Source organism: Nothobranchius furzeri, chromosome 7 (genome assembly GCF_043380555.1).
Source record: "Nothobranchius furzeri strain GRZ-AD chromosome 7, NfurGRZ-RIMD1, whole genome shotgun sequence".
In the NCBI taxonomy this organism is placed as follows: Eukaryota; Metazoa; Chordata; class Actinopteri; order Cyprinodontiformes; family Nothobranchiidae; genus Nothobranchius; species Nothobranchius furzeri.
In genome coordinates, this window is record NC_091747.1 from 31,001,472 (window position 1) to 31,014,800 (window position 13,329).

The following is a 13,329-nucleotide window of genomic DNA, read 5'->3' on the forward strand; positions in this document are numbered from 1 at the left end:
TGAGAGAGAGGGTGGTTGAAGGAGAGGGAGTGGGGGAAGAGAGAAAGAGAGAGAGGGAGGGAGGGAGCAGGGACTGCAGCAGCAGAACAGGGCATTAAGGATCTTAGGAGACAGACAGACGGACACAAAAGCAGGTGAGTTATTCCAGGCTGCTTTCCACAGTCCTCCCACGCCGCATCTCAGTGCTGCAGTGGTTTTCCTCCATCCATCACTGATGTCTGCTCAGGTGAAGATGACTGGACTGGGATGCGTTTTTCTGTCTCAGAGCTGCAGTTCAGACAGGTGCATGCATAGGTGAATGTTCAAAGTGAGTGCAGACTGCTGATGGATAATGATTTGTGATGATGAAAGGCTGATAAATGTCTGCAGCAATGGGTGATGTATAAAAATCCCATTTATTACATTTCCTAGCAGTTTACAGATAAGATAATGAGCATTATTTGCTTTTGAATCAAAACTGATACAAGTTTTTAATGTGAAGTATTGATTTTTCTGTATTTTATTAGGAAATTTTACCTTAAATTTGATTAACTTTAATACTTCTCATGCCTTACCAACTAAACTGACTTTGTTCGGATTTGATAGATTTCTGTATTTAAACTGAAGGCATGTTTAACGCGACATATTAGTGCTTTTAAGAATAAGCCAGTTTCAGGGCGGTCACTCTCATACTTTATCCCTCTTCCCATGCTCTTCCCTTAGTGTCAGTATTTTCCCAGAAATTTCCTGGACCCCCCCCCCCCCCCCCCCCCACACACACACACACACACACATGCTTTAAGCTTTTCACCCCCAGAGATCAACCACACAGGGCATTTATTTATACTAGAGACCAATGTAGAGGAATAGCAAAAGCGAATCAATCTGATCTTTAATGCTTAAACATGACAGAAACACAGGAGTAGCTTGAAACAAAAAAGTAGGTACAATGCTGTTATTGATTAGCTGGAATTTGACTTTTTATATTCTTGAAGGTTAAGAAGCTGCTTCATGTTGGTCTTTTATTGTTCTTTTAAGCTGAGGAAATGATTGAACTTGCTTGTTTTGCTTTCTGTCGTAATTTGGTGTAATTTGATTGTTTTGCTTGTGTTTTAATTGCCTTTTGTATTGTAACATGCCTTACCTTTATCATGTAATCTGTGAGAGCTGCACAGTGGTGCAAAGGTTAGCACTGTTGCCTTGCAGCGAGGAAGTCCCAGGTTCACACACACCAGCCTGGGGTCTTTCTGCCTGGAGTTTCTATGTTCTCCATGGGCTTCTGGTTGTTTGCCCTGTGATGTACTGGGAGCCTGCCTAGGGTGTACCCTGCCCGTTTAACCAGAGACTTGGAGATAGGTGTCACAGCGTGTGGGCGAGGTGAGCGGAGGCAAGGATCCAAACGCGGGTGAAAAAGGCAGGCAGGCAGGCAGACAGGAATGGCTTACAAAGGCTTTAATATAAAACACGCTGGACATAGAAACAATGAACCGACAAAACATACAGAACTGAGAGGGTTTAAATACATGAGGGCTGGGAGCTTGGGTGATTGGAAAACGAGAGGCAGGAGGGAGCAATTAACAGAGACACATGACTGAACGGAATGGGGAGACAGGACAGGGTGTGACAATAGGCATCAGCGACCCCGCAGGATAAGCAGGTATAGAAAATGGATGGATGGATGGAATTTCTCTGTGTGTCTACGGGACTACATATGGAAACTAGCTTGCTAACTAGGGCATATGTCCCATTCAAATAGATAAATAAACTCCCTCCATCAGGATATTTGCTGCTAAGCCTGCTGCTTGTTGCCTAAAACAGTCTGCCTTCAAGTGGTTAGCACATGCCAAAAGATTTAGATCACACACCTGCACATCACTTCCTCCTCACCTCTGCTTACTGACTGTGATAAACATGTTTGATTTTGCAATGGTAAATGGCCTGTATTTGTATAGAGCCTTCTTAGGGTTGTAAACCCCCCCAAGGCGCTTCACAACACAGTCATCCACACATTCAGATGCTGGTGAGGATGAGCTACAATGTAGCCACAGCAGCCCTGGGGGGCACTGACAGAGGCGAGGCCTATCGATCACTGGCGCCACCGGTCCTTCTGACCACCACCAACAGGCAAGGTGGGTTAACTGTCTTGCCCAAGGACACAAAAGCAGCATTCTGTGGTCAGAGCTGGGATCAAACCTGCAACCTTCAAAATTACTGGACAACTGCTCTACCTCATGAGCTATTGCTGTCCCAGCATTGTATGCTGGTCCACCCGCTAAACCAGCAACAAAACACATTGTATGCTGGTAACACCTGGTCGGTTTTCAGACCACCTCGTGGGCTTTTTTCATTATGGAGAACCGGAAAATCATTAAATGTGGCATTGGAGATTTGTAAACACTCTCCAGCAGGTAAAAACAGCCTAAACCATCAGGAATCAGCTCAGTGTGACATTGAGACCTTATTAACTGAGTGGAATCAGATCAGGAAGTGATCCTTGTATTTATTAAATGTTGTTTATCCATCCGTCCCTGCGATAATGGCGTTGCGTGTCTCTGCACTGACGCAGATGCATAAAGTAGGCTTTAAACCATGTCTCCTCACGAAGCCCTAGTGAGGAGAGACAGAGAGCTGCCGCAGCTTCAGTCAGCGGCGATGTTTACGTCTCGTTATTAAGAATAACAATGAATCATGCATGCGGGAAGTGCCCGTTGGTTCATAAATTAGAGACTAACAAGAATGTTTCTCAGCTGCTTTTTAGTCACATCCCGCCCTCACCACGCCCACTTACTGCCATAAATAGTCAATGCAAAGTGCCTTGTGGTTCTCATGCATGTACATAAGCCGGCTGTTGCAGCGCTCCGCCAATGACATGGCGACCGTAGATCAAGGCAGATTAAGGAAGCACAATTTCACAGAAGCAGAAATTGGGGTGAGGTGGAGAAATGAAAGGAAGTGCTTTTGCAAAACAAATAAGAGAAAATCCACAGAGCGGCACAGCGTTGCTGAAGCCGTCAATGTTGTGAATTCTTAGAGAGATCTGTGGCGGATATTAAAAAAAAAAAGGTTCGATCGGGCTTCCATCCCCAGACTCCCGTGTGAAAGTCATGCGCGCTAACCAGCCAGCCAAACAGAGAATGCACTTTTCATTGACTATTTATGGCAGTAAGTGGGCGTGGTGAGGGCGGGATGTGACTAAAAAGCAGCTGAGAAACATTCTTGTTAGTCTCTAATTTATGAACCAACGGGCACTTCCCGCATGCATGATTCATTGTTATTCTTAATAACGAGACGTAAACATTGCCGCTGACTGAAGCTGCGGCAGCTCTCTGTCTCTCCTCACTAGGGCTTCGTGAGGAGACATGGTTTAAAGCCTACTTTATGCATCTGCGTCAGTGCAGAGACACGCAACGCCATTATCGCAGGGACGGCTGTGCGTACTCCATGTTTGATAGATCACAAACTTACTTGGCGTAAGTACATTTTTTTGCTGAGCTTAAGTATGGTTTTAGTAAGGATTCTACGTAATGTTTGATAAATGAGACCCCGGGGTCTGAAGCTTCTGATGTTTATAATTTAATAATGTAGTCTGTTTGATTAATATATTTTATTAGACTTTATTTTATTTTAACGATTTAAGCCAGTTTAAAAATATTTACTGGGTTTAACTAAACTGAGATTAATTTAAAGAGCGGGTCAACTGAGCCTCGGAGTCCTTTTCCACCCACGTAACAATTTAAAAAAATGCAACATTAGTAGGTGTTGCCTGGAGGACCGAGAGGGCGGAGCCGCGGCAGTGACGAAGACGATGGCTAACTAGACGATGCTAGCTCCCTTCACTCTGAGCAGTTATTAGAAGTGGAGGACGTTTCTCCCCCTCCTTACACAGACACTCGAGAAGAAAGGGACCAAGTCTATTTGGAGGAGACAAGCGGACCTGAGCCTTATTGTTTTGAGCTTGTGAGTTGCCTGAAACTAGCGGAACCGACCCAACAGAACCTGCTCTGAATGTAAGTAGCCATTAGCCATAGCATCAGATTAGCTGCAGGGTTTGTCTCCACGGCCCTAGAGCTAGTATTCAGCATGTGTTAGAGGTTTATCTGCTTCAGCACACCTGGCTTTAATCAGCAACAAATAGCTGAGCTGCTTAACAGCTAATCTAACCTGTTAAAGCAGGAAAACCACTGAAACATGCTGGATAGCAGCTCTCTGGTAGCCCTGGGCTCAAGTTACAGTCTGCTGCATACAAAGTTATGAAAATACCCCATGAGAAAATTATTCTGTAATGTGTTCAGCCCACTAGAACTGCCCTGATTTATTTACTGATAACAGCTGCTCTCTTGGTTCTAGGTCCTCTGGTGTCTGCAGCTGGTCTCCTCTGCTGGTGTCATCAGGATCAGGAGCTTCCAGAAGAATGTGCCTTTCAATGACTCATTCCCCCTTATTTGTTATATTAATTAAATAAATCTCAATTTATACATTTCCTGTTTTTGTTCATGTCCATAAATACGTAAACATGCTTGAAATTAAAACGAGCTTTTAACAGTGAGGTGCTAGTTTAATTCATCACAATTGAGCTACATGCAACAATGTGATAATCAATGTAATTTATAAATATCCATTAAAATATCAAAACTGGAATCGAAATGAGATATTTGGCAGCACAAAATGTCAAACACAATATTTATTATAATAATTGTAGGCAGACAGGAGACAGAGCTGATGGAGGTTCTCAGTCATCGAAGGATGGCTGAAGGCTTTCCAGGAACAGGAGATGTGGTGTTGTCTCTTCTCTCTCTATTCTGCCAGATGAGCTGATAGGTTACAGGTGTGTGAGGACATCCTCATGCTGTCATATCCAGATGACAGAGTTATCAGGTGATCAGCCAGGCTAATGATGAGATGCAGAAAGAAAACAAATCCAGGACAGTGTACAATAATATGTGGTGTTGCTCACCTTATGTGCTCTTATACTGTAGAGTATTAATTAAGGTGTGCCTGCCTCATGGTGTAGAGTCCATATTTTGCTGAGTGTCCCGCAATAATGCAGGTTATTAGTTAATTTACTTTTGATAGCAAAAACAAAATATTTAATGTAAAAGTTATTTACCAGGTGAATCAGCTCACACGTCACCACCAAGTGTCACAGGGCCAGAATCAGTAGCCTCCTTCATGATGTCATGATGTAATCACATACTTATTTAATTGTTAATATCTTAAAAATTCTGAAATGTTTTAATTTTTTTTTACCTTGAACAGTTCACTGAGCTTGCACTGTCACTGAGGTGGAAGCTGGAATCAACAGCAGACACCTTACATCTTGGTCTTTTCAGGGGGTGTAGACGCTGCTCTGTGACTTTCTGGAAGATGAATTTCCATCATGGTCCCTGTGCCACCAGACACACAGCAGCTGTGAGCTCCATTCTGGCTGGCTATGTAAAAACAAAGAAGCAGCACATTTATAAATGTTTAAAAGAGCATAAAATCACGTGTAACAATAATCTGTAAAACAAATTAAAACTAGAAGGTAATAATAAAATGTTTACATAGAAGATTATTAAAAATAATTCACCTTTGCTACGCCGGTAAGGCTTCACGTCAGCCTGGACAAGTGCATTCTTGCAGCTAAATCAGTCTGACAGCCAGTGTCTTGGGTAGATTTAGCCTGAAAAAAAAAATAGAAGCACATTGTTGTTGGGAGTTTATAAAGTCAGATAAAATACAAAAGAAACTGTCCTATAAAGGCGCTTTATAACATTCCTAGTGTGTGATCGTTGTTATAACGTAAAAGTCAGTCACACATGATGTGGAGAGCCTGAAATGCAACCTCCTGAACAGAATTCCTCACATATCCTCACAAGCTGGATTTCACGCTGTAATGCTGTCTGTCAACTAGTGCTGCGTCACTAGAGCCACTGTTGCAGAATTACCGACTGACTAGCTAAAGGAAGTGAACCACGTCTCTCAGACTTTGCATTTAGGTAGGGAATTGTCTTTAGAAGATGTTAAAACGTTTATTTAGCTTACTCACCTCAGACTGGAGCCCGCCGTGGTGGGGGAGCAGAGTCGGTGGGCTGCATCTAAATCGCGGAAGAGCCACGGTGGGCACAGCCTCCCTCTTCAAACGGAGATGTGCAGAATCGCAGGTAAAATGCCCACAGAGCCACCGCAACCATACTACACTACACCTACTCACCAATACTAACACGATATGGAGCACTAAACCCGAACTACTTTCCCAATTACACTAACAGCCAAACACTAACTAAACTACAATATCCAACAGCCAAACTAACACTAAATAAGTATTTATAACACTAAAAGCTATGCTGAAGACTAGGATATGCTAACGCTATATGCTAAGGCTGAACTACCGCTAACCTCCTACACTCGCTTGCAAATCCAACTCCCAACTCGCCACAAGGCGTGGCCGAGACGCTCGTTGCTTTTATAACGTTCACACAGAGCTGCTACGTAGTACTCTACTGGTTTACGTAGTATCTTACTCTTTAGCCATTGGCTAAAATTTATTCAAAATGAGTCAAATTCTATGTTTTAAGCTGAAGATGGCGCTATACTGTGGTATTTAGGCAGCATTTTTAATTTTTAAAGAAAATGCACCAAAATGCTAAAATAAAGAATGCACACATTTAAAACACTATTAGACACTCATTTATACAGTTCATCAGCAAAAAAAAAGTTAATTTAGACGTTACTTGCTCTTTAAAGTGGTGACACACAACCTCTCTTAACTTTAAACCATGTTTAGGCCATTTTAAACTTAGTTTTACTAATCCCTTATTAGTGCCAATCTTAGTTTACATTAAACCTTGTTGGTGCAACCCTAAATTAACTTCTTAATGCTCTGTTGATGTATTAAACTGTGGCACTTTCGGACCTCCATAATTAAGTAATTTTTTTCTTGCCTGTTTGTCTCTTTAGAGTGGTGGACGGCTTTGTCCCTTCCGAGCCGCCGTAGAGATGGGAGAGAACATGTCCAAAAGGCTGAGGTTGATCTCAGCTGATTCGGATATGGAGGAGCGAGCTTTCCCGAACCCTTACCCTGACTGGGACCAGGGCGGGCTCGGCCTGAGCCCCGAAGCAGACAGTGATTACGGGAAAGAGCCTTTAGACGCAGAAGGGAAGGTCAGAACATCTGTTTTTGTGGCGTTTTGTAATAACTGCGACCAGAGCTAGCTTAGCATGGACTTTGGTTTTAACCGATGTCTTCATTTATCGGTGAGTGATTTTATATTAAGAAACGAGCTGGCGTGTTCGTCCTGATAATAAATGGCCTCGCTAGCAAACAAGCTAAACATCGGTAGCGTTAGCTTAAATAACAACATGGTCAAATGAGCATCAGTGGCGCTGCAAGGGTCTCTTGGGGTCCAGGAAAAATGTCCAAGGGGCCCCTCAAACTAGGTGTCATCATAATAGGATTCATCACCGACTAAACATTTTTCATTCCAAAGTGCATAACAACCTTTATTAAATGTGTACATTTAGTATGTGCATTTTAAAAGTATAATTGTGAAGACTGATAAAGAAAAAAGTCTGTTTTATTATAACTTGAACTGCTCCTTATGTGACAAGTAACGCTTCACTGTCGGTTTGGGAATTCGGCCATTTTTCAGGGTCATCCGATTTCAAACGATGTCTTGTATTTGTAGATCTGGTGGGGCTAGCACAGGGGTCGGCAACCTGTTCCCATCAAAGAGCCATTATTACCCGTTTCCCACAGTAAAGAAAACACTGGGAGCCACAGCAGCTGTGGCGTTGTGGGCGGGGCCTACCCTCAGACAGCAGAGAGCTGCTCACAACAGGTGACAGCAGCCGGTACCGGTCGCTTGTGTACGTCAAAGTTATCTTTCATAAAAAGATAATCAATAAAACGATTTATATAAAATGGATCCAGAAGTTGTAGCCCGTCTCTGCCTACACTATTTTGATATTTTTCACCCTGTTGGTGGTTTTACTGAGCAGGTGCCACTTTTGTCATACGTTTCTTTTTAAAACATGTTTAGACTGTTCAGAATACAAATCCAGGCTCTGTCACGTTTGATTGTTGTAATTAAACTTTGTAGGTGGGGAAGGTCAGAAAAGGATCCGATCATTTTGTTTTTCCCTCATTTACAGTGACGGAGATAACGGCGCAGTGCGCCTGGCTCTGGTGGTAATCAAGTTAAATTACCGTAAATCCTCTAATACAGGCCCGGGCCTGTATTTGACTCAAGCTCATCAAGCTCCAGGCCTTTATTGGAAGGAGGGCCAGTATTAGAGGCAGGCCTCTATTTATATTTGAGCAAAATGAACTAATGGTTTGCTGGAGTTTTTGACAATTAAAATTGTGCCCACATTTTCAAAGTTAAACACATTTCTTTTAACAACGGTAGTTTCTGCTTCAGCCCTCTCCCCCCTCCCCCTGCGCAGCAGCCGCAAACTCACTGATGTGCCTGCAGCCTCTCGGAGTTCCTGCTGCTCTAAACATTAAAATAATTATTTCATTTTCTGTTCCTCACTTCTGATGACCTTCAGTGGTGTCTGTTTGTTGCAACAGCAGGTACAAAAACTAACTTGTTTTTATTTGACTATTTTTCTGTCCTGTCTGTTTATTATCTTCCTGCATCTCCTCTCAATCCTAAAGAAAAACTGCTGCCTGGGTTCATATATATTCACCTCATGAGTTACCTTTGAACTGCAGTTCTAAAAGATCTACCAACCGCAAAAACAGCGGAGCGCTCGCTGTTTGGCGGCCGTATCAGTGATCAGTGCGTTGGAGGACAAGTTGATGCGCGCACCGCCCCGCTCCACAGCATGCAGCGAAATGCATCAGGCGCAAATAAAAGACAGAAAACATTAAAGGAATTGAACCGACATGAACGATCGCGTGTCAGTACCTACGGTCTGGCACAGCGCATTGCTGATCACAGAGAATGTGATCATACGATAATTCAATAGGGAGCGTGGTTTCACAGACGCGGAAGTGATAGCGTCGGTGAAACGCCGGCTGCTCTAGGAAACCCCCGAGCGTTCGAGCGTCAACGAAGTGACACAGAAATGCCGGGCTTTCCAGAAGTAAGTAAGATAACTTACTATGAGCTGATAGTTCGTTGGATTGATCGGTAGGTTGGAAACTCTGATCATGAATCTGAAGAAACGATGACTGAGCTGTAAAGGCGACTTCCGTTTATAGCCGCGGTTTGTGACGTAGATGCGACGTGGAGGGAATCCCCGCGAGGGGCATGCTGGGAGTCCCTACTTCGCGGATTTTCACCTATCGCGGCCAGGTCTGGAACGCATCTACCGCGATAAACGAGGGATTACTGTAGTTCATACACCCCCTACTGCTGCTCCCCATAGTGTTCTGCAGCATAATCAGCACGTTCTCTTTGAACTTGATAGTGTAATGACCTGGCTGGGGTTGTAAGCCAGGTGCATTCTGGGTATTGTGTTATATGTGTTTCCTATCGTTCTGCTAGTTCCTATGTGCTGATTTGCGTGTTGTGTGAGTGTTATGTAAGCCACAGGGAAGGTGATGTGTGTTCTGTGGAGCGGGTTGAATTAGCATGGTTAACTGACACCGTGACTCTGTGTGGTAGGAGCGTGATAGAGGATCGTGTCTGAAGCGTTATAAAGCTTGAAGAAAAAGCCTAATAAATGTCTGCGTGAACCCCTACTGCCCCCTGCTGGTTGATTTAGGGACTATAACCCTGCCGCTGGGACGCTTGTACTTGCTTGTTACCACATTCCATCCGGCCACAATAAGAGACCGGCCATTATTTACCTCCGCTGACTCTGACACCGGCCAAAATTGGAGACCCGGCCTTTAATTGAATACCGGCCTGTATTAGAGGATTTACGGTATATCTCTTTGCGACAATTTTCACAAGAAAACAGAACAGTTAAAAGCAGGGCTTGTGTTGACCGGATAGTTCCCGTATTTTACTATTTATTTTTGACGGAGAAAGAATAGAAATAATTACCCCGACGCATGCAGACGAACTGACACTGTATTTGTTTCGCAAATTGCAGATGTAGCTAAATCACTCAAGAAAAGATTCCCATCTGAACATCTGAGCTGGACATTGCTCAGCGCAGCTCGCTGTCAGCGTGTACTACATAAGGTCCACAGCGAGCTGAAGATGTGGAGAGGGGCTTGGAGCGTGTCGCAGAACCAGAGCGCATGCGGGAAGATTCCTCCGACTGAAGCGAGACTTGTCACTTAAAAAATGTTCCCTGATTATGAAACTTTGGCTGAATAGCGCTTGTTCCTGTGTCCAGTCTGGCGACACATCCAGGAGCCGTCTGAGGAGAATCCTAGAATCTCACATCCTCGTCAGCTCAGAATGCGCATATGATTACGCACAAGCGTGACCCGTCAACCCGGTCTCTCAGTAAGACCGGGTTGGGCCTGTTCAGGTTTACGCAGACTATCTTTACATTTAGAATTGGCATCCAGATGTAAAATTAATGCAGTAAAATATAAAGCATTTTATTTAAATATCCATTCATTATGTTACAAGCACAGAGAGCCGCATCAGATGGATGGAAGAACCGCATGCGGCTCCAGAGCCGTGGGTTGCCAACCCCCGGGCTAGCATCTTAAAGGGATAATGCTGTGTTCATGGATTTTACCTGAGCTGAAACATACAAAAAAAAAGAGATGAAGCACACCACATTATTGCACACAAATCTGGAGGCTACTGCGGTTGACGTCGAATTAGGATTAGGTATCCTAAGGAATTAGAATGCACACCTGAAAATGATGCAGCAGTGCTGTCTGATGAACCAGGGGTGGGGACACAGTGGATGCAGGTGGTAGTGCTGAATGTGGATTGTGACTGAGCTAAAGACAAACATAACAAGAATGAATGGTGGTGAATCATGTCACAGAAAATCATTAAAGTTAAAGAGCAGATCAGGTGATGAATAAACCTACAGTTTTCATTATCGGGGTTTGGAAAGGGTGCAGTAACATCTTTAATTGTGGAGAAACCTTCTTAATGACCCGGAACACAGACAAAGGCAGAAAAACAGCAACAAATGATTGTTGAAACAAATGCAATGTTATTTTAAAATGGCTCCAAAACAGCAGAATCATATCTGATTCATTCAGTCATTCAACTTTATTATCGGACTCAAGGTCCACATTAAAAGAGACATAACGATACAAAAGATTATAAAAGACATGCATACCAGTCTCCACATGGACTACTTTTGCATATCGCATAATGCAAAGATGAGTAAATAAACCAGCCCGCTGTAACCTTATTTATTAAAAACAACAATAACATTTATTTTTTGGAGAACTCGGGGTACAAATAGAAAACAGGGACAGTAAAACATTAAAACTTGACAACAAAGGGCATCAACATGCGTCCGTCCCTGTAACCCTAACCCCAACAAATCATTCTCCTCAACAAATCATTGTGCTACTACTAGTTTACCCGTTTATTTATAGATTCACTAGGATAAAGAAAATAAAGTTTATCTCTCACCAAATAGAATTGCTCCGTAGGGTGGCCGGGCTCAGCCTTACCCCTGCTTTCCACTGGAGCCGTCAGCAGCCATCAGCAGCGTGAGTCGGCCGCGTCTCAGGAGCAGCATGTCGCGGCCCTTACGCGCCGGTTCTATTTTCTACGAGTGACTCCTCTGAAACGGGTCAAGTTCGACCTTTTTGGGGAAGGAAAGACAGGAAATCGGACACGGAAACAGAGCAAAGCTGTCCGAGATTTTCAGAATAAAGAAACGTACTTCCTTCCGGTTGCTTTACTTTAAAAAAGGTTACTAACTGTGCGGCCCCGTGAGAAGTTATCACCTAGCTAGCGATCTCCTTTGTTTTTCAGGTCCGTATTGGCGATTATAAAACGGACAGAACATAAAACACAAACCATGTTGTAGTTTTCTCCTGCTTGTTGTTGTGTTTACTGACGAAGTCACTCGTGTGACTTCGTGCTCGGTCGGTGACAGCTGCTCCCCTGCTGCTTCGCGTCTCGTGGGAAGGGCCAAGCAGCAGCTTACGTGAGCAAGACGTGCTGCTGCAGTAACATGCTGCTGACGGCTCCGGTGGAAAGAAGGGTTTAGAGATAGGGTGAGGAGCTCGGACATTCGGGTGGGACTCGGAGTAGAACCGCTGTTCCTCCGGATCGAAAGGAGTCCGTTGAGGTGGTTTGGGCATCTGGTCAGGATTCCTCCTGGACGCCTCCCTGGGGAGGTGTTTCGGGCATGTCCTGCCGGCAGGAGGCCCCCGGGTAGACCCAGGACACGTTGGAGAGGTTACATCTCCGATCTGGTCCGGGAACGCCTTGGGGTCCTGCCGGAGGAGCTGGTGGAGAAGGCCGGGGAGAGGACGGTCTGGAGCTCCCTAGTTGGGATGCTGCCCCCGCGACCCGGACCCGGATAAGCGGAGGAAGACAACGACAAATAGGATATTTACTAAGAAATCACAATGTAACCATAGACGCATTACTTTGTGTGTGTGTGTGTGTGTGTGTGTGTGTGTGTGTGTGTGTGTGTGTGTGTGTGTGTGTGTGTGTGTGTCTGCCTGCCTGCTCTGTCTTCTCCATCCCCAGTGAGTCATGGTGGATGGATGCTTATACTGTGTCAGGATCCTCTGGGGGTTTCTTCCTGTTAAAAGGGAGTTTTCCTCTCCACTGTCACTACATGCTTGCTTAGTATGAGGATTGCTGTAAAGACTGACACTAGTCAGTGACTCGATGCATTTTGCTGGGTTCCTTATATAGGAAACTTTTCTGATTGGCTTAATGAACTGTATTGGAATGTTTATTGTGTGAAGTGCCCTGAGACGACTCTTGTCGTGATTTGGCGCTTTATAAATAAACTTGAATTTAACTGAATTCTGCCAGTGCTTTAGCATTCTTAGCTTGGCTGTTTTACAGAACTTGGTTTAATCAAAAGGGTAAGCTTTTCATTCAGTGGATGGATTTTAGTTGATGTGCAGCATGTGTGCTAATGCTAAGCTAACAAGTTAATGCCTTGGATAGCAGATGGCCTGTTAGTGAAGTTTAAACGGCATAAATAACCACAGACTTTGAAATAAAACTCCAATCACACTCACCACTGTCTTATTTCCTTTACTTGCTCCACTTTCTCTGCTCGCTCCCAGCAGGAGACACTTTGACACAGGAAACAGGACCGGTTGGCATCGTGTTTACACGATATGCAGGACAGTATTTGTACCATACATCATTCTAGCATCTGTTGAGGCTTCACGATGACCTGAAATTATTCACGTTTATTCTTTTCCTATTTAACCTTTAACTGTATATTCAGACACAGACTCACACGCAAAAAAAATCGTAACAAAGCATTAAACCTTTTCTTTGTCTGGGT

The 13,329-nt window shown here is 44.0% G+C and overlaps 1 protein-coding gene across 4 annotated transcripts in view; it reads left to right on the forward strand.

The window, feature by feature from the left end:
• The window catches only part of lancl2 (LanC lantibiotic synthetase component C-like 2 (bacterial)), a 42,891-nt gene continuing 29,562 nt past the window's right edge, over positions 1–13,329 (forward strand). Inside the window, exons 1-3 of one of the 4 annotated variants that reach the window (XM_070553028.1) lie at positions 81–134; positions 5,999–6,122; positions 6,919–7,122. In XM_070553028.1, coding sequence (XP_070409129.1) covers positions 6,958–7,122 — 165 coding nt within the window. In that variant the 5' untranslated portion in view covers positions 81–134; positions 5,999–6,122; positions 6,919–6,957. Of the gene's footprint in view, positions 135–5,406; positions 6,123–6,918; positions 7,216–13,329 lie in introns of those variants that run through there. The other 3 variants (XM_054751225.2, XM_054751222.2, XM_054751226.2) reach the window with 3 other exon arrangements.